Genomic DNA, 22,049 nt, shown 5'->3' on the forward strand with positions numbered 1-22,049 from the left:
ACTATGGTTGGACATGTTTCTGGAGGTTTTGTCATGTGACCTCCTACGGCCAACACCCCCCCACCCCCACCCAACATGCTTGGTCACAGGAAATGATCATCCTCATGACATTCTGCCATGGTCCCCCATTTCGGATGGAGATGAGGAATTTCTTCTGTCAGGGTTAGTCTTTGGAATTCACTTCCACAGACAGCAGTGGGGGCTGGGTCATTGAATATATTCAGGGCTGGGTTAGACAGATTTTTGATCGACAAGGGTGATGGGAACAGGCAGGAAAGGCCACAATCAGATCAGACATGATCGTATTGAATTGAGGAGCAGGCTCGAAGGGCCATGTGACCTACTCCTATTTCTTATTCTCACTTCTATATTCAAACAGCCTTTTCTCTCCCAACTCCTGTAACTAACAAACACCAAGTGTTGAGCAAAAATTACTTTTTTTTTTAAAAAAAACGTTCTCCTGAATTTATCCCCTAAATTGTCTCCGATTAGATTTTGCTGAATTCTATTGCAAACCGGTTATAATGTGAATAACTGGTTTTGGACACTCTGGACTAGGACCACTGGGGGAAGGACAAGGGAGGAGGACAGGTTCCAAGAGAGAGAGCCGCAGCAAGATGCCATGGCAGTAAATTGAATTTGCACATTTGCTCCACATAGCCTGAATTCAGAAAGCCTTGCTCATTAATCTGACAGGCTACCCTCGTGAGTCACCGCACTCTGCACCCCACCCACCCTCACATCCTGCCATGCCCACTGCCCATCGCCCTCACCCTGCTCGCCACCCACATTATAAAGGGGGGGTGTTTGTGTGACATCTCACCTGTCGCAGTGGTTACATTTGAACGGCTTGGCTCCCGTGTGTTTCCGATAATGTCGGGTGAGTTCGTCACTTCGTGCAAAACGCCACTCACAACCTTCCCACGAGCACTTGTATGGCTTCTCACCTGCAAGGGAGGCAATTCAGAAAAATCCGTTATCCAGGTAGGCAAACCCTACGCTTAATCACAACGCTGGGGGGAGTGTACGACAGGGGCACCTTCAGAATAGATTCTTGGGCCTATAACACACCACAATCCTGGGATACAGTTTCAGGATACAGATTCTGGGCCTACAGCACACTGTAGTCCCAGGATACAAAACCAGGCTTATGGCACTGCACTGGTCTGTATCCCGGCTCTGCTGCATGCTGCAGGCCCGGGTCTGTATCCCGGCTTATCCCAGCACATTGCAGAACCGGGATACAGACCTAGAATCCAGACCCGGACCTGCAGCGCACTGCACCAGGACACAGACCCGGGACTGCAGCGCACTGCACCAGGACACAGACCCGGGCCTGCAGCGCACTGCACCAGGACACAGACCCGGGCCTGCAGCGCACTGCACCAGGACACAGACCCGGGCCTGCAGCGCACTGCACCAGGACACAGACCCGGGCCTGCAGCGCACTGCACCAGGACACAGACCCGGGCCTGCAGCGCACTGCACCAGGACACAGACCCGGGCCTGCAGCGCACTGCACCAGGACACAGACCCGGGCCTGCAGCGCACTGCACCAGGACACAGACCCGGGCCTGCAGCGCACTGCACCAGGACACAGACCCGGGCCTGCAGCGCACTGCACCAGGACACAGACCCGGGCCTGCAGCGCACTGCACCAGGATACAGACCCGGGCCTGCAGCGCACTGCACCAGGACACAGACCCGGGCCTGCAGCGCACTGCACCAGGACACAGACCCGGGCCTGCAGCGCACTGCACCAGGACACAGACCCGGGCCTGCAGCGCACTGCACCAGGACACAGACCCGGGCCTGCAGCGCACTGCACCAGGACACAGACCTCGGCCTGCAGCACACGACACCAGGACACAGACCCGGGCTTGCAGTGCACTGCACCAGGACACAGACCTCGGCCTACAGTACACCACAGAGCCAGGATACAGACCAGGGCCTGCAGCACACTGCACCAGGATACAGACCTCGGCCTACAGTACACCACAGAGCCAGGATACAGACCAGGGCCTACAGCACACAGCACCAGCTAAATCTGCACTGCTTACATGTAAGAACTAATCATTGTAAGGTTACAGTTTTCATACCTTTCAGGAATACAAGGCAACTGCAATAGACTGCCTCCATTTTTCGAATTGACCTCCAACTGGCCAAAGGTGAATGAACCAAGCAGTAGATATAAAAAAGTTGTGTTTCCTTATTTGTATTTGAACTATCTCCTGTACATCAGGCCTGAAAGTGCTCAGGAGGCACAGGGAACTGGTTGCAACTGGCCCAGAAACAGAAGCCGAGCTGGATTGCAATGCTGTTTCCAAGAATACTGGCCTGCTTACTTTGCAAACAACAAGCAATAGCACATAAGGAGGCATTCAAAAATAAAAATGGTCTTCCCAGGAAAGAGAAAGGAAGACTTGTGTGTATATAGTACCTTTCACAAACTCAGAACGTCCCTGTATGCTTTACAGCCAGCATACTTTGAAGTGTAGTCACAGTTGTTATGCAGGAAATGTGGCGCCATTTGTGCACAGCAAGCTCCCACAAACAGCAATGAGGAAGAGAGCAGATGAACTGTTTCAGTGATGCTGATTGAGGGATAAACATTGGCTGGCAAACTGGGGTGAACTTGCTGCTCTTTGTCCAAATTGTGATTTTTTTTTATGTCCAGCTCAGAGGACAGTCCTCAGTTTAACATCCCATCCATATAGAACCAAATCGAGGGTCATTGCTCTGATTGTCACAATCAGTGCCCGATATCTGGCAGTTATGGAAGGACATTTATGCTACAGAGGAACGATTTTCTTCTATGGTTTAATGGTTTGTCACCCAGTTGTACAGTTCCATTAATTTCAGGTCCTAGTTATGGAGTCTCTTGAACATTTTGATGATGACTGGGAATCTTGACTGGGATATTAAAATCGGCAGTTGCTCACCATGGGCGGTAGTTTCCCTGCCTGCTGATGGAGGGCATCATGGAGGCTGTGAGTGGAAAATATGGCGGGAAGGCCAAAAATCAGTTTCACAATGTCATGAGATCAGTTTGCAATCGCCCGCTCTGCTCATCAATGGCGGGTCACGATCCCCACCATCGGACACTGGGAATTTCATTGTAACGCAGCTACATATCCTTATAAGGTCAGCTGGCCGGAATCATCCCCCCGGCTGGATCATCCGAGCGTGTCAGCACAATGACGGGGATGAGGCCCTCGCGCTGACTAGACAAGGCAGGTCCGCTCTGGAGGCCCTCACAGCTGCTAGATTTGTGGAGGATGATAACGACATGCGGTGAGGTGACCCCATGGATCCTCACATCGCATCTGTGAATGTTTGACTCCGGTCTGGCTGATGGCAGTGCACATACCCTCTGTGAGAATGCTCCTGTCACGGAGATGCAGCAAAGGCCCTGATAGTCGCTCGATTACAGGAGGATGATGACGACTCTATGATCAGGGTCATATCATGAAGACACAGTCGTGAAACTTTAAATGCATCAGATTCTTTGTCAGCCTTCAGCACCTGACCCGTTCAGGGGCACAGCGTCACTGGTCACTGATGCTAAAGAGATGGGGGCCAGCCCCACCTTAAAGGTGCTGAGAGCACAGAGAGAATGATGGAATTCTGTGATGCCTGCCCACGACATTCTGGCAGCAATGACCAGCACCATCGAGGTGCAGGCATCACTGATGTGTCCAGTGAGCGTGAAGGTGGGACCATCACTTTGGTCTGTAGGCTGCACATAGAACAGGGAAGAGACCCTGGATTGAGACATCTGCCTTTTTCTTGTGCAGAAAGGTTTCACATCTGAGTGACACGAACACTGCTCATCAGAACAAGGAGCCATAGGCAGGGAGACATTGTTGGGAGTTTATTGACAATAGTGAACATTATGTACAAGTGATTAACACCCGTGCCCAGGCTGTGCAACTGCATCTTCTTAACCCCTAACCCTGGTGTTACGTCTTGGTGCTCCCCAGCCATCCACAGCAGGGGTGGAGGCAGTCTGTGATGACCATGACGGGCATCCTCTGGGGGGGCCCCTGACACCTGGAGGGACCCGGCCTGCTTTGGGGATCCAGCTGTGTGGCAGTGACACCCTCCTCGGCCTGTGGAGCTGAAGCTGCTGGGGTCACAGGAAGAGGGGAATCAGATGCACTGGACATGCCCGGAGTCACCTGGGTGGAAGGGCCCGGAGGGTAGATCTGCTGATTCTCCTCCCTATGGGCGCCCAAGGGCCCCAGGCTGACTCCGGGAGGAGAAGGGGAAGTAAGATTGGCCTGGAGTGAGATGGAGCTGCCCCACATCCCTCTCGTCTTGACACTGCCAGAGGCCAACTACGGCATCAGTGATGGAGTTGAGCCCATGCAGCAGTGCAGGAGCGACGTCCTGGACCAAGGTCAGTCACTGTTGACCTCAGCGCATTGGCATGTCGGCATCACCTCAGACTGAAGGCAGACGGATGCCTCCATCGTGTCCTGCAATCTGAGGAGTGCAGCGGACATCCCTTCCTGATGTTCCCGAGCTTGCCTTTGCTGCTCCAGCAACTGTGACATGACTGAGTCCAGAGGTTCATCTTCTGACTCGGACTCAGCAAATTTCTAGCCTCCAGCAGTCCTCCGAGTGCCGGGGACCTGGGAAATTCCTGCCTCTGCCTGCTGTGGATCAGTCAGTGCGATGTGCTCACCAGATTGTGATCCTGAGGCTACTCTAGAACTAGGTCCCACTGAGGTGTGTGTCTCTGCGCTGGTGGAGGGTGTGGGTGAGCGCTGTGACGGGACTTCAATGAGGATGCCTTCAGATTCCTCTTCCGAGGTTTCTTTGGGTGTGATTGGAGGCCCTGGGTCATGGACTCAGTTGGCTGTTTCCCAGATGTGCCTGTGAAAGCAAGGGGAGATAATTAGTGCATGGCAGTGGCCTGTGAAACAGGACATATCACTCACAGCAGGGTTGTCTGATGGAGGTTGTACTGCTGAACCCTCACTTGGTAGAGCAGCGCCGACCTCACTGTCAGCACAGGACCGGTCCAGATTGTGGTCAGCCAGCTGGATGGCTATGTTTTCAAAGTCCAAGAGGACCTTGATTTCAGGCATTCCTCCACCGGTCTGGGATCTTTCCCTTTTGTTGTGTGCCAGCTTATCCTGCATGAATAGAGATGGGGAAAGTATAAGCAGGACACCTGCCGGACAAGTTGATAAGTATGCCTGGCATGTGTGGGTGGTGAGTGGTCCCATTGACAGGATGAAGACAATGAAGGTGAGTGTGAGAGAGTGAATGGTGATGTCCCTTGAGCTGGCAGTGAGTGAGGGCCCTGTGGATGTGTGATGGGTTTGTGAGTGTGTGAGTTGAGAGTGATGAGAAGAGTGACTTACCCTGGTGGAATAGATGTGATCATTCATCCTCTTGCGGCACTGGGTGTCTGTCTTGTTTTGAAGGGAGTTGGCACTGATCACTGCTGCCACCACCTCCCAGCCGGATTGATGACATTACTGCCCCTCCTGTGGCCAGAGCGGGGGTAGAGGGTGTCATGACGGGTCACCGCGGCGTCCAAAAGGTGCTCGAGGGACAGATCATTAAACCGGGGGACTGCAGTCTTCTTGCCTTTCGGGTCCATGTCTTCCATGCAGCGGTCCTGTGCTGGAAGCACTGAGAGGTGTGGGCATGGCTGCACTTTAAACATGGCTCCCGGTGTGATGAAGCAGCGAGGTGACTGCATGGTGGGTGAACGAGAGCCCGCCCGCCATTGAAACAGCATGTTTCCCGGGAATGCATAATTAACGAGGTTGGATTTGGACAATTCAGCATGAAAAGCCACCATTATGGTCAGTGGGTAATACATCCTGAGTCCCGCATGTTATCGCACATCTTGCAAATCTGGGACGATCCTGCTCCATGTGACTGAAACCCTTACCCTGCATCCGGAGAGACACACATATTCACTTCCTCCACCACCCACGCACAATGGCAGCAGTGTGTAGAATCTAAAAGGTCCACTCCCTCAACTCATCAACACTCCTTTGGCAGCGCCTTCCAAATGACCTCTACCACCTCGAAGGACAAAAGCAGCAGATACGTGGGAACACCATCACCTAGAAGTTCCCCTCCAAGCCACTCACCATCCTGACTTGGGAATGTATAGATGGTCCTTCACTGTCACTGAGTCAAAATCCTGGAACTCTCTTCCTAGTAGCACTGTGGGTGTACCTACACCACATGGACTGCAGCGGTTCAAGAAGGCAGCTCACCGCCACCTTCTCAAGGGCAACTAGCGATGGGCAATAAATGCTGACCTAGCCAGCGACACCCACATCCCATAACTGAATAAAAAAATATATAACTCACAAGTATGAATAAATCAGGGTCACCCTGAACTCAGCAATTCTCCATGATTTCGAGAAGCTTCTGGAGGTACAGCTGCAATCGGTCAAAATGTATTTGCGATTGGGTTAATACTTTTGGGAAGGCCCTACAATGATCCTGAGGGCCTGTGGGAATACCACTAGGATAGTGCTAACACCCCAAAAGATATCCCCAACCGAGATGGACGGGTTGATGGGAAGAGGCACAGGGAGAGGGGGAGGGGGGGGACAGAGAGGGAGGGGGGGGAGGGGGGGGGACAGAGAGGGAGAGGGGGGAGGGGGGGGGACAGAGAGGGAGAGGGGGAGGGGGGGGACAGAGAGGGAGAGGGGGAGGGGGGGACAGAGAGGGAGAGGGGGAGGGGGGAGACAGAGAGGGAGAGGGGGAGGGGAGACAGAGAGGGGGGGCGGTGAGGGGGAGGAGAGACAGAGAGGGAGAGGGAGAGGGGGAGGAGAGACAGAGAGGGTGAGGGAGAGGGGGAGGAGAGACAGAGAGGGGGGGGGGGGGAGAGGGGGAGGCGAGACAGAGGGGGTGAGGGAGAGGGGGGAGGAGAGACAGAGAGGGGGGGGTGAGGGGGAGGCGAGACAGAGAGGGAGAGGGGGAGGAGAGACAGAGAGGGGGGGGGTGAGGGGGAGGCGAGACAGAGAGGGGGAGGGGGAGGAGAGACAGAGGGGGTGAGGGAGAGGGGGAGGAGAGACAGAGAGGGTGAGGGAGAGGGGGAGGAGAGACAGAGAGGGGGGGGGGAGAGGGGGAGGCGAGACAGAGAGGGGGGGGTGAGGGGGAGGAGAGACAGAGAGGGAGAGGGGGAGGAGAGACAGAGAGGGGGGGGGTGAGGGGGAGGCGAGACAGAGAGGGGGAGGGGGAAGGAGAGACAGAGACGGAGAGGGGGAGGGGGAGGAGAGACAGAGGGGGTGAGGGATAGGGGGAGGAGAGACAGAGAGGGTGAGGGAGAGGGGGAGGAGAGACAGAGAGGGGGGGTGAGGGGGAGGAGAGACAGAGAGGGTGAGGGAGAGGGGGAGGAGAGACAGAGAGGGTGAGGGATAGGGGGAGGAGAGACAGAGAGGGTGAGGGAGAGGGGGAGGAGAGACAGAGAGGGTGAGGGAGAGGGGGAGGAGAGACAGAGGGGGTGAGGGAGAGGGGGAGGAGAGACAGAGGGGGTGAGGGAGAGGGGGAGGAGAGACAGAGAGGGTGAGGGAGAGGGGGAGGAGAGACAGAGAGGGTGAGGGAGAGGGGGAGGAGAGACAGAGAGGGTGAGGGAGAGGGGGAGGAGAGACAGAGAGGGTGAGGGAGAGGGGGAGGAGAGACAGAGGGGGTGAGGGAGAGGGGGAGGAGAGACAGAGGGGGTGAGGGAGAGGGGGAGGAGAGACAGAGAGGGTGAGGGAGAGGGGGAGGAGAGACAGAGAGGGAGAGGGAGAGGGGGAGGAGAGACAGAGGGGGTGAGGGAGAGGGGGAGGAGAGACAGAGGGGGTGAGGGAGAGGGGGAGGAGAGACAGAGGGGGTGAGGGAGAGGGGGAGGAGAGACAGAGAGGGTGAGGGAGAGGGGGAGGAGAGACAGAGAGGGTGAGGGAGAGGGGGAGGAGAGACAGAGAGGGTGAGGGAGAGGGGGAGGAGAGACAGAGAGGGTGAGGGAGAGGGGGAGGAGAGACAGAGAGGGTGAGGGAGAGGGGGAGGAGAGACAGAGAGGGTGAGGGAGAGGGGGAGGAGAGACAGAGGGGGTGAGGGAGAGGGGGAGGAGAGACAGAGGGGGTGAGGGAGAGGGGGAGGAGAGACAGAGAGGGTGAGGGAGAGGGGGAGGAGAGACAGAGAGGGAGAGGGAGAGGGGGAGGAGAGACAGAGGGGGTGAGGGAGAGGGGGAGGAGAGACAGAGGGGGTGAGGGAGAGGGGGAGGAGAGACAGAGGGGGTGAGGGAGAGGGGGAGGAGAGACAGAGGGGGTGAGGGAGAGGGGGAGGAGAGACAGAGAGGGGGGGTGAGGGGGAGGAGAGACAGAGAGGGTGAGGGAGAGGGGGAGGAGAGACAGAGAGGGAGAGGGAGAGGGGTAGGAGAGACAGAGAGGGGGGGTGAGGGGGAGGAGAGACAGAGAGGGGGAGGGAGAGGGGGAGGAGAGACAGAGGGGGTGAGGGAGAGGGGTAGGAGAGACAGAGGGGGTGAGGGAGAGGGGGAGGAGAGACAGAGGGGGTGAGGGAGAGGGGTAGGAGAGACAGAGAGGGGGGGTGAGGGGGAGGAGAGACAGAGAGGGTGAGGGAGAGGGGGAGGAGAGACAGAGAGGGAGAGGGAGAGGGGTAGGAGAGACAGAGAGGGGGGGTGAGGGGGAGGAGAGACAGAGGGGGTGAGGGAGAGGGGGAGGAGAGACAGAGGGGGTGAGGGAGAGGGGGAGGAGAGACAGAGAGGGGGGGTGAGGGGGAGGAGAGACAGAGAGGGTGAGGGAGAGGGGGAGGAGAGACAGAGAGGGTGAGGGAGAGGGGGAGGAGAGACAGAGAGGGTGAGGGAGAGGGGGAGGAGAGACAGAGAGGGTGAGGGAGAGGGGGAGGAGAGACAGAGAGGGTGAGGGAGAGGGGGAGGAGAGACAGAGAGGGGGAGAGAGGGAGTGACAGAGACAGGATCTTTCAGGCTGTCAATGTAATGCTTCCTTTCCTTCTCGGGAAAGGAGTAGGTTTCTGCTAAAAACGACATGATGAGTGCAGTTAGGAAGCGCAGGTGCCAGACACTGCACCACTTGTGCGCCAGCTCACTTAATTGGAGGGTATTTTCTCTCTCCACCCACCCCCCACCCTGTCCAAAGGAGGAACAGCAGTCGAGCAGGCCCCGACATGCTGCCAGCCAGACAGACAGGCCCAGGCAATTACCGCTCCGTGCATGGTGCTGATGCAGTTGCCTAGCAACCCGCTCTGCCCATCCTCCACCCACACATCCACTGCTGCTATGACTAATTACAGGCCAGGCTCTTCTTGCAATTTTTCAAGCTTCTGTCATCCACCGATCCCCAGGGGGGCAGGAGGGCAAAAGCGAGACAGGGAACACCAGAGTGAGAGGGAAATAAAGCTTTTAGTGCCACTCCATAATTTCGGTTTCGCGTATTTAACCGTGCCAGAGATCGACAAAATAAAACAAAAAGGAGCAAAACGGCCCCAGAGATTTTCGCTGCCTTTGGGAAAAAAGAAAGCGAGGCCCAAACATTCTCAATCCGATCTAAGACAGTGAAAAGGCACGCTGTTAGGCCTCGAGTGAGTCATCAGCCAGGAGTGCACTTCAAGTAAACAACAAATCATGAGCTACAGGTGACCGAGCACAGGAGCAAAGGTCAAGGCGCATTATCAGCATAGTGGTCTCTACGATATTTGCTAACAAAACAAGAAAGAAGCTGCCATTCTTCACTGCGAGCAAACTCCACTCCCAGACACTCTCTCCCCATCATTACCCGAGAGGGATCACTGAGCATCTTAACTAGTAACCACCTCCCCCACCGCACCCCACCGCCCATATCATGGGACAGAGGAGGGATTGAAAAACGAATGACTTTTAATGCCCAATTTACTTTTTCCGAACAATTAGGCTAAGGAGTGACGGGTGTTCCCATCGTCCATAGCATTTTACCAGCAGTTTGGGAGCTTGACGGTGTTCTCACTCTGCAAGATGCCACTGGCTCAGATATAGGTCACAGCCAAGCGCTGTGCAGTGTAATTGTTTGCATTAATAAAGGCAGACTTGATGGTGTTTCAGGCACCTCCTCATTTGCTGGTATCCAGCAATGTCATCATCCACCCCAAATATTTATATATTTGGGAAGATCAAAACAACTATCACTTAGGGCGAAAATTGTACGTTGTGCATTGCACACTGAAAAAGACACTCATGGATCACCGATATCACTGTTCACAAGAAATAAAGGACTTGCATTTATATGGCACTTTAAATAACTTTGTGACATACCAAAGTCACAAATTAGCTGACGTACTTCTTAATTGTAGTCACTGCTGTCATGTAGGAAATGTGGCAGCCATTTTATGCACAGCAAGGTCCCAATGTGATGACTGCCAGATATTCTGTTTTAGTGAATGTTGGTCAAGGCATAAATAGTGGCCTGGACACCAGGGTGAACCCCCCTGCTCTGCTTCAAATAGTGCCATGAGATCTTTTACGCCCACCTTTGAGGACAGACAGGGCCTCGGTTTAGCGTCCCACCTGACAGGCAGCACCTCAGACTGTGCAGCACTCCCTCGGCTTAGATTATGTGCTCAAGTCCCTGGAGTGGGATTTGAACCCACAACCTTGTGGCTCAGTGGACAGTGTGCTACCAACTGACACATGGCCAATGCAGTGATCGGAGCCCTGTGATCCTCCCTGAAATGAGGGCTTTCCGACAATTTTATTCACAGTTTCACTAGGGCCCAGCATCGCGTCCTCCCAGGCGAGACACTGAACAGGTTGGGTGTAGGATATAGATCTGTATTCAATGTGCCAATGATGCATCTTCACCCCGATCACTGCACCAGCCTGATCTCTCCTTTCCTCTCTCCAACCCTTCCTCGTTCTTTAACAACCCACTGAAATCTTTGAGTGCTTTAAAAAGCTTCCTCAATTCAAAAGCAAAAAGGAAAGAGTGAGGAAATTTAACTTCCTCAACCAGATCTTTCGCAGTTATGAAGCATGTTCAGAGTACACACAGAAAGACAGGCTGAGGTATTCACTACTATCCAGAAATCACTCGCAAAGTGCTCCCATCAAAGCTGCATTGGTTTACACTTTCTGACCTCCAATTTAAATGACTGCACTATTTCCCATTCAGTTTCCCTATTTTTATATTCCTTTTCTTCCACTCTTTTGTTAATTCTGAGCTGATCTCAGCAAGGTTGCCAGGAAATAGGGTAATTGCACAGTGTGGTGAGAATGTGGAACTTGCTACCAAATGGAGTCATTGCAGGGAAAGGCACAGATGTATTTAAGGGGAAGCTAGATAAACGCACAAGGGGCAAAAAGAATAAGAACGAATTGGCAAGATGAAGTGGGGTGGGAGGTGCAGCATGAGCACCAGCACAGGCCTGCTGGGCTGAATGGCCTGCTCTCGTGCAAGACAGCCTGGACGATAGACCACCTGCAGCATGCAGCACAGGCCTCAATCACTCCCAGCCAGGTTAAACAGAGCAAGGTGCAAGGCAAAGCCACCTCCGCATGGGCAAAAAAAAAACTCTCCTCAAAAAGGGGCACCCTGCACTGTGCCAATATGGAGACGTTTCAGTTGTGTGGCAGCCACAGGCATGGTCAACCCATAGCCAATTGATACCGAATTAAAGGAGGCAGTTTTTTTTTTTATTTTGCTGGGATCTCGAGGCCACTGTGCTAAGAACAGCCCAAACGCATTTCATACCGGATTATTAAAACCAGTGGACCAAGGAGAATTTCATCCCTTCAGTCTGGGTGTATTTGAATTCAGCTTCCAGAAATTCGGAGAGGCAATATAAATTAAAAGGTTTAATTTTGAAGGGGCTGCAGGACCAGAGAGACCTGTACACACACAAATCTTTTAACAGTGGCCAGACAAATTGAGAAGACTTGAAAAACAGCATATGGAATCCTTGCTGAATCTATTCATAAAATGTGAATAGATTACAAAAGCAAGAAACCAAAGGTAAACTTTTATGAATCACTGGCCTAACCTTAGAATCATAGAATCACTAAAATTCACAACACAAAAAGGAGGCCATTTGGCCCATCGTGTCTGTGCTGGCCCAAAAAAACTATTCAATCTAATCCTACCTTCCTGATCTTCGTCCATACCCATGTAAGTTACAGCACTTCATGCGCATACCCTACTTTTCTTTAAATTCAGTGAGGGTTTCTGCCTCTGCCACTCTTTTATGCACTGAGTTCCAGATCCTACCACTCTCTGGGTGAAAAAAATTCTCTCCTAAACTCCCTTATAAACATCATATCAATTACTTTATTTCTATGCCCCCTGATTGTTGACCTCCCTGCCAAGGGGACAAGGTATTTCCTACCCATTCTATCTAGGCCCCTCAAAATTTTATACACTTAATTAAATCTCCTGCCAGCCCCCTCTGTCCCAAAGAAAACAGCCCCACCTATCCAATCCTTTTTCATTGTTAAAATACTCCCAGCCTGGCAACATTGTCTGTATCCTCTGTAGTAGAGGACTAATGTTGAAATAGGGTGCATCAAAGACATCCTATGGGATAATGGCTACCCCGATCAGGTCATTTCATGCTGTACATCGTGCAAACTAATGAACAGGCCTAAGGCTGTCACATTTGGACCTGAAAAGTGCCCAGTCTACCTCAGATTACCCTGGAAGGGCAAGGTATCTGAAAAATTGGAGCAACAGGTGAAGCTAGCTGTTTCACACTGCTTCTATGCAGTAGCAACACGAGTGGGGGTATTCACCACAAATAGGATGCTGCCATCACACCAACCACACAAATGAGTAATGTGGTATATGAATTTCAGTGCCAGTGTGATGCTAGGTATGTAGGCCGTACGTCCCAAAGACTGGCAGATCGTATCAAACAGTGTGTCCAGCCGTTGTTTGCTATGGGCAAGGTAAGACCGTACCCAACCAGCCTGTGCTTGCAAGACTCAAAATGGAGTGTCCAACATTAGATGTGATTCCACAATTAGACAACATTTGCTAAATAATCATCAGTGCACTATGCGTTACACTGAAAACCAATTTAAGATTGTCAGTCGGGCTCGCAATGTGATGCATTTGCTTGTGCTGGAAGCTACATATATTAATACACAGGGCCCTGCCAGTGTGTCTGTTTCAGCTAAACAAAATAAGTGATAGCCATTCGCTGGTTCATTCTCAGGGCAATGCCTTAACCAGTGTCAAGCTGCCTGGTTTAAATTTCAAACAATGTTTGGCAGTTAATTGTCAGTCATAATTAACTGGCGCATTCTCCGTGGCAATGCCTCCACCAGAGTCTACTTGCCAATTAATCAGTACTCACTTCTCATACAGTATAAAATTGTTATTCTCCCCCGACATTGGTATTCTTGCGATTGTCCTGATGAATGCAAGATGAAAAGCTTCGACAATACTCAAGTTCTGTACTTTCAAACAACTATATTGAACTCTCTTTGCTATTTTTCTGCCCACTTGAGCAGTCCATTGCTATCTTCCGGCAGTCTACAGCTTTCTTCCTCACTATCAACCACCTGGCCAGTTTTTGTATCATCTGCAAATTTCTTATTCATGTCTGCTGCATTTAAGTTTAAATCATTGATACTTACCATGAAAAGCAGAGAGCCAAGTACAAAGCCCTGTGGAATCCTGATGGAAACAGCCTTCTAGACACAAAAACACCCAGCAACTATTACCCTTTTGCTTCCTGTCACTTAGCCAATTTTGGATCCACTTTCCACCTGCTATGTTCCCTTGGATTCCATGAACTTTTAATTTCCTGACCAGTCTGCTATGTGATACCTTGTCAAAAGCCTTGCTAAAATCTATGTAGACTACATCAAACCTGCTACTCTCATCAACGACCTTGTTACCTCCTCAAAAAAAATCAATCAAGTTAGTTGGGCATGACCCACCCTTAATAAATCCATGCTGACTGTCTATGATTACTCTGTGCCTTTCAAATGCTGATTAGTGTTGTCCCTCCAAATTTTCTCTTCCTCCCAGTGATTTACCCAATACTGAGGTTCGGTTGACTGGTTAGTAATTACTTGATCTATCCCTTCCTCCCTTTTTAAACAATGGTACACCATTAGCAGTCGTCCAGCCTGTAGCTAGAGGGGATAGGAAACTGGCAGTCAGAGCCTCCACTATTACCATCCTTGCTTCTCTTTGCTGCCTCGGATACATTGCATCAGGCCCTGTCCATTTATCCGCTTACAAAGATGCTAAACCCCTCATCTGCCCTTCCTTACTGAGTTTATCCCAGCAATATTTCACATCCTCCCTCCTTAACTACAGTGTCAATGTCGTCTCCAAGTAAAATAGGAGAAGCTGAAAGGCGATAACTCCTGGTCTATCTTTGTCCTTTTCCATAATTACACTAAATCAGACTGAATTATGATCACTATCACTAAAATCAGTCCCACTGATAGCCCTTCCACCTGTCCAACTTCATTCCCTAACACTAAGTCCTGAACTGACTCTTCTCTTTGTGGGCTTACTAAGTACTGGCCAAGGGAGTTCGCCTGAATGTACTTTAAGAATTCTGTGTCCACTATATCTTTAACACTGATCTTTACCAGTTAATATTAGGGTGGAGCTTCCGACCTCCTATTTGGGCCATCACTAAGACTGCCTATTTCTACCTCTGTAACATTGCCCAAGTTCACCCATCTCAGCGCTTCTGCTGCAGAAGCTCTCATCCATGCCTTCATTACCACGAGATTTGACTATCCAATGCACTCCTGGCTAGTCTCCCACATTCTACCCTCTGTAAGCTTGAGGTCATCCAAACTTTGCTGCCTGATTCCCAACTCGCACCAAATCCTGTTCCCGCTATCACCCAAATGCTCGCTGACCTACACTAGCTCATGGTCCAGCAACATTTTGATTTTAAAATTCTCATCCTTGTTTTCAAACCCCTCCATGGCCTCGCCCCTCCCTATCTCTGTCATCTCCAGCCCCACGATCCTCAGAGATCTCTGTGCTCCTCTAAATCTGGCCTCTTGAGCATCTCCAATCTTAGTAGTTCCACCATTGGTGGCAATGCTTTCAGCAGCTTAGGCCCCTAGCTCTGGAATTCCCTCCTCACCCTCAATTCTCTCCTCTAAAACACTCCTTAACATCTACCTTTTTGATCATGCTTTTGATTATCTGACATAATATCTCCATATGTAGCTCATATCATACTTTGTTTTATAATGCAACTGTGAAGTGCTTTGGACATATTATTACTCTAAACATGCTGTATAAATAAGTTGTTGTACTTGAAATCCCCCATTACTGCCCTTTTGGTTTTGCACTTCTCAGAAATTTACCTAAATATTAGCTCCTGACCTTCCTCTATAACATACTCCCAATAACACAAATACCCCATTTTGTTCTTCAGTTCAACCCATATGGTCCCATTTGATGATTCTGGTTTATCATCCCTCCTCACAGCTGTAATTGTTTTGCATAAAACCAATATTGTTACACTCCCCCCGCCAACCTTTTTTATCCCCGTCTCTCTCTCGTCTGAAAACCCCGTAACCAGGAACGTTGAGCTGCCATTCCTGCCTTTCTCCAAGCCATTCAATATTAGCTTCCAAGTGTCTACCCATGCCATCACTTCATCTGTCTTATTTTGCTCCTTGCATTGAAGTATTGAAGTGTTGTCTATTTTCTAGCCTTTATTCCTTCTGCCTTCCACACTCACCTACTAATTTTCTGCCTTCCATTTCCAGCTTTGCTTCTCTCCCTTCCAAGTCTGTACTCACCCCCAAGCCAAACTAGTTTAAACCCTCTCTGACATCACTAGCAACACTCTCCACGGCAATAGTCCAATTCGGGGCACCAGACTTTAGGCAGGATGTCAAGGCCTTGGAGAGGGTGCAGAGGAGTTACACTAGAATGGTGCCTGGGATGAGGGACTTCAGTTATGGGGAGAAGCCGAGATTGTTCTCCGTGGAGCAGAGAAGGTGAAGGAGAGATTTGATTGCGATGTTTAGAATTATAAGGAGGTTTGATAGAGTAAATAGGGAGAAGCCATCGCCTCTGGCAGGAGAGTCAGTAACTAGGGAACAAAGATTTGGCAAAAATATTGGCAAAAAAATCCAAAGGGGTAAAAAAAAGAGGAAAGCCACATATGCATATTTGCTGATGACACTAATTTAGGTGGCATTGTATGCATAAAATAGCAAAGAAATTTTGATGAATTAAGTGAATTAGCAGATCTGTGGCAAATGGATTGCAATGTAGGTTAACATGAGGTCATAGGAACATAGGACTTAGGAGCACGAGTAGGCCATTCCCACTTCACCCTTCGAGCTTGCTCTGCCATTCGATAAGATCATGGCTGATCTGATTGTGGTCTCAACTCCACATTACTGTCTGACCTCACGCCCCCAGATCCACTTTTGATCCAAAAAGGATAAAACAGGGCTCTTTCTAAAAGCTGGAAATCTACAGACAGCGGAGGCCCAAAGAGATTTAGGACTCCAGGTACGTAGAGATCATTAAAATGTCATGAACAGGTACAGAAAATAATCAAAAGGATTAATGCAATGTTGGCCTTTATATCTAGAAGACTAGAAAAAGGGGTTAGGAGTTAAACTTCAGTTACACAAAGCTGTGAGCAATTCTGAGCACCACACATTGGAAAGGATATACTGGCATTGGGGGAAGTGCACCGTAGATTTACCAGAATGATAAATTGACTCCAGACGTTAAATACACAGAAAGATCACACAAACAGGGGTTATTTTCCATGGAATTTGGAAGATTAAGGGGTGATTTAACCCAAGTTTTCAAGATATTAAGAGGAACAAGAGGTAGATACAGAGAAACTATTTCCACTGCATGGGGGGTCTAGGATTGGAGGGCATAGTCTAAAAAACAGAGCCAAACCTTTCAGGAGTGAAATGCTCACACAAAGGGTGGCATATGTTTAGATCTCTCTTCCACAAATGGCAATCAACATTAGAACAACTGTTAATTTTAAAACCAAGGCCGATAGATTTTTGCTGACCAAAGGTATTAAGAGAGATGGGGCAAAGGCAGGGGTATATGGAGTTAGGTCACAGTTCAGGCATGATCTTATTGAATGACAGAGGGACTCGAGGGGCTAATGGTCTACTCCTGTTCCTATGGAATTGATAAATATTTGAAAAGGAATGATATTCATGACCACCAGGAAAGAGCAAAGGAGTGGGACTAACTGGATAACTCTTTCAAAGAGCCGGCACAGGCATGATGGGCTGAATGGCCTCCTTCTGTACTAAAGATTCGATGATTCTAAATAGAATGCTAAGGCCTCCCAAGTGGTTGTGTTGACTCCAAAGTGATGCACCTGGAAATCAGAGACTGAAGCAGCAGTTCACTCTCTGAATCTACCTCGGTTTTCATATCTCTGAATCTCAGTTTTGAAATATTCCATTTTCAACACTTACTCAAAGAGGTAGGTTTTAAGGGGTGTCTTAATTGTGGGTAGGTTTAAGGAGGGAATCCCAGAGCTTAGGGCCTCGGTGTCTGAAGACAATGGTTGGGCAAAGAAATCAGGGATGTACAAGGGGCCAGAATTAGGGAAACACATGTTCCAAGGGCTGTACAGATGGAAGAGGCTACAGAAATAGGGTGGGATGAATCTATGAAGGAACTTAAACACAAGGATGATCTATCAAAGGATACGAACATGGATGAGGAGTTTCAGCAACTTTTAAAGCACCTGAGGGCAGGTCCTTCAATAAAAAGGGACCAGATATATATATGAAGACTATGGTTTTACAAGTTTGTTGTTCCTCAGCCTTACTCTATGGCTCTGAATCAAGGGCTATACTTGGAGAAGGCACCTCAAGACTCTTGAGCATTTTCACCAACGTTCCTTACTCACAATCCTTTAAATGAACTAGGATGATCATAAAACTAAATCTGCTCTCAACTGGTTGTACCATCAATGAAGCTATGGTCATCAGAACACAACTTCACTGGCTTGGCCACTTAAATGGAGAACACCAGACTCCCAAAATGACAACTTTAACCGGAATGGAGCTCCAGCCAAGGAAGCGTTGGCGGCCAAAGATCTGAAGACAGTTTGAAATCAACCTGAATAAATTTGATATTCACATCAATACACAACAGTAAACCATCAAAGATGGCAAATTGACAATCCATGGGCAGACAGAGTTAATGAGTTTTAAACAAGCTAGGATCGCTAAAGATAAAGAGAGGCATAGAGAACAGCAATGTGTATGTTACAATTGTGAGCTTTATTAGATTATTGTGTTTTGGGACTGTGTCTTTAATTAAGATCAAAATGATGGGGTTCATGTGACCTGTTCCAGAGTCTGCCTGACAGCAAGCCTGGGTGGTTTTATTGTTAGAGATTAAAGGAGTCTCAGGTTGTTTTATTGGGAAGAAGTTACAAGGTGTTTACACTTGGAGACAATGGCAACAGCCTATGTGCTAACAGTGGATAGACTGTGAGTCTCGAAATTCCCAGACGTGTAGAAGATGTCAAGTTGTAAACAGTAGTGCTTTAAACTGTCAATTTACATCCAAGATAAAAGAGAGATGGGGTCTGAAGAATAGCTAATCAGCATATCGACCTGGATATAAGGCCCACGTGATACATGTTGCCATGGTGATGGGCTTTGAGATGGAACGAGTACAGAGGAAGCCACTGTGATACTGGGTTACAGGCTTCCCTAAAATATCACTGTATATCTGCTAGGATCTGGCGGAGAAAGAGCAGCTAGAGGCCAAATATCTCCATTGTTCACTGCGCTCGAATACGGGTGGAAGCTCACGCTCGGATTGAAATGACCAAATTTGCGAGGAGTTAACATGAAGCTGGAAGATTTGCCTCGCTTGCACTAGGAAGAGGATCTCCAATAATACTCCAACTGTAAACAACAATTCTATGTTAGAAGATACCAGGCTGAGAAAGGAAAAGGATATATGTAAACCCTTGGGAGCTAAGGATCATTTTGGACTGATTCTGGGAGAGTAGGATGTCTCCTTAAAAGGACAGTGGAGCGTATATGTGAATTGTTTTTCCAGTTGGGCTAAGAATTAGAATGGGGGCATTCCGTTCTGTGCCTTAAAGTATAAGTTATCCACGAAGATAGCGTTTAGTCACTAGCGCTTTTAGTCTTTTGTTATAGTAAGCATCTTAAAATGCAAAATCTTATTACATCATCCTTTCAGCTATTAACTGGAATTTTGAATTTCTTTTTAAAAAGCTATTGATCGCAACACATTGATACTGCATTTCTAATGTAGTAAAACATCCTAATGTGCTTCACAAGAGGGATATCAAACAAAACTTGACATCAAGCCACATAAGGTAATATTGAAACAGGTGATTAAAAGCTTGGTCAAAGAGGTAGGTTTCAAGGAGTTTCTTAAAGGAGGGGAGGTAAAGACAGAGAGGTTTAGGGGTAGAATTCCAGTGCTTAGGCCCAGGGGGATGACACAGAAATAGGGAGCAGAAGAAATCTCTCTGGGGGATCGGCTTACAAAGCCCTCTAAAGCCATCATCCAAGACCTGGCCAAATTAAAACTCAAACCTGCCTTCTGTTTTTATGCTAGGAAACAATATTATTTCAGCAACAATGAAGAGATTGCCAAAGGCTAACATACACAATTTTCACTGGGTGATCTTCAACACAAAGGAGTCCCATGTCTCTGGGTCTTGCCAGCTTTCCCACCTAGATGGGAAGCAGATGCATGAGGACACCATCGCCTGCCAGTTCCCCGACAAGCCACTCACCAGCCTGACTTAGAACGATACTGTCGTTCCTTCACTGTCAGCGTAAACATTTTCAACACTGGTGCATTTGCAACACCCTGGTGTAGAGAATGCGAAAGATTCACAGCCCTTTGTGTGAAGAAATTTTTCAACTCAGTTCTAAATGATCCGCCCCTTATCCTAAAGCTGTACCTGTGTTCTAGATTCCCCAGCCTGGGGAAACAACCTCTCTGTGTCTACCCTGTCAAGCCCTTCAATATCATGTATGTTTCAACCAGATCACCTTCTCGTCCTTCTAAATTCCAGAGAATATAGACCCAATTTAATCAACCTCTTATATCTCTTATATACCTCTTATAGCAGAACCCTTTCATCCTAGGGTCCAATCTAGTGAATCATCAGCATACCTCCCCAATGCAAGTTCCTTAAATATGAAGGCCGAAATGGCACACAGTATTCCAGATGTACTCTCACCAAAGCCCTGTACAATTGTAGTAAGACTTCTTTATTCTTGTATTTAACCCTCTTGCAATTAAAGCCAACATACCATTTGCCTTCCTAATTGCTTATGGTATCTGCGTGTTAACTTTGAGTTCTTTGTATGAATACACTCAAGCCCCTTTGAATATCAACATTTACAAGTTTCACACCTTTTAAAAAATATTCTGATTTTCAATTCTTGCTACCAAGATGAAAAACCTCACACTACCTCACATTATACTCCATCTGTCACCTTGTCGCCCCTCACTTAACCTGTCTATATTTCTTTGAAACCTCTTCATATCCTCCTCACAGCTTACATTCCCACCTAGCTTTGTATTGCCAGCAAACTCAGATAAATTATCCTGTCTCTTTGCCCAAGTCATTAATATATATTGTAAATAGCTGAGGCCCCAGCACTGTTCTTTGCAGCACTCCACTAGTTACAGCCTGCCAACTTGAAAATGCCCCATTTATCCCTACTTCTTGCTTCCTGTCCATTAACCAATCTTCTATCCGTGCTAATATATTAATGACAACCCCATGAGCCCTTATCTTATGGATTAATCTTTTGTGTGGCACCTTAACAAATGCCTTTTGGAAATCCAAGTATCCTACATCTATTGGTTCCCTTTTATCCGCTCTAGTAGTTACATTCTCAAAAAGCACTAATAAATTTGACAAACATGATTTACCTTTCATAAAACAATGTTGAGTTTCTCTGAACAATTAGAAAACCATAGTGTGATAAGACTTCGTCTTTGCATTGTCTGCATTGTTAAGACTTCCTTAATAATAGGTTCCAGCACTTTCCCGACTACTGATTTTAGGCCAAACTGGCCTGTGGTGCCCATTTTTTCTCTTCCCTCCTTTCTTCAATAGCGGTGTTACATTTGCTAACTTCCAATCTGCTGGGAGCATTCTAGAATCTAGGGAATTTTGGAAAATCATGACCAATGCATCAGCTGTCTCTGTAGCTATGTCTTTTGGAACTCTAAGATGGAGGCTATCAGGTCCTGGAGGTTTGTCGGAATTTAGCCCTTAAGTTTCTCTAATACTTAATTTCTGCTATTAATTACCTTGATTTCCTCACTCTTTTTAGCCCCTAGGTTACCCTCTATTTCTGACATGTGGTTTGTGCCTTCCACTGTGACGACAGGCACAAAATATTTGTTAACGTCTCTGGGATTTTCTCATTCCCCATGATAATTTATTCTGTCTCTGCTTTTCAGGAATCAATATTTACTTTAGCTACTCTCCTTTTTAAATACTTGTAAATGTTTTGACAATCTGTTTTCATTCTTCTGGCCAGTCTACATTCTTCTACACTATTTTTTCCCTTTTTAATCAACCTTTTGGTAGCCCTTTCCTGGTTTTTAAGACACTCCCAAACTGCAGACTCACTACTATTCTTTGCAACATTATAAGCCTCTCATTTTAATCCTTCATCTCCTTAGTAAACCACAGATGGGTCTTTCTTGCTGATTTTTTGTCTTTCAATGGAATGTATTTTTGCTGAGCATTTTGAATTGTTTCTTTAAATCTCTCCTCCTGTTTATTTACCATCATCTCTTTTAGTCTATTTACCTAATTAACCTTAGCCAGTTCTCCCCTCATACTTGTGTAATTGGCTTTGTTCAAGTTCAAGATTATTGTTTGTGATTGGAGTGCATCCTTTTCAAACTTACGATGGAATTCAGTTGTATTATGATCACTATTTCCCAGTGGATCTTTTACTACAAGATTACTCATTAACCTTGCCCGATTGCACAATGCCAGATCTAAAATAGCTTTATCACTAGTAGGTTCCACAACACCTTGCTCCAGGGAACTGTCACAAA

The 22,049-nt window shown here is 48.3% G+C and overlaps 1 protein-coding gene across 3 annotated transcripts in view; it reads right to left on the reverse strand.

Moving 5' to 3' along the window:
- The window catches only part of LOC121284999 (Krueppel-like factor 7), a 258,103-nt gene that overhangs the window by 190,778 nt on the left and 45,276 nt on the right, over nucleotides 1–22,049 (reverse strand). For 2 of the 3 annotated variants that reach the window (XM_041201060.1, XM_041201061.1), the window contains one exon: nucleotides 824–947. The exons of the other annotated variant lie outside the window; for it this stretch is intronic. In XM_041201060.1, coding sequence (XP_041056994.1) covers nucleotides 824–947 — 124 coding nt within the window. The remainder of the gene's footprint in view (nucleotides 1–823; nucleotides 948–22,049) is intronic. 3 annotated transcript variants of the gene reach the window in all.

The sequence above is a fragment of the Carcharodon carcharias genome, chromosome 12 (assembly GCF_017639515.1).
Source record: "Carcharodon carcharias isolate sCarCar2 chromosome 12, sCarCar2.pri, whole genome shotgun sequence".
NCBI classification, from domain to species: domain Eukaryota; kingdom Metazoa; phylum Chordata; class Chondrichthyes; order Lamniformes; family Lamnidae; genus Carcharodon; species Carcharodon carcharias.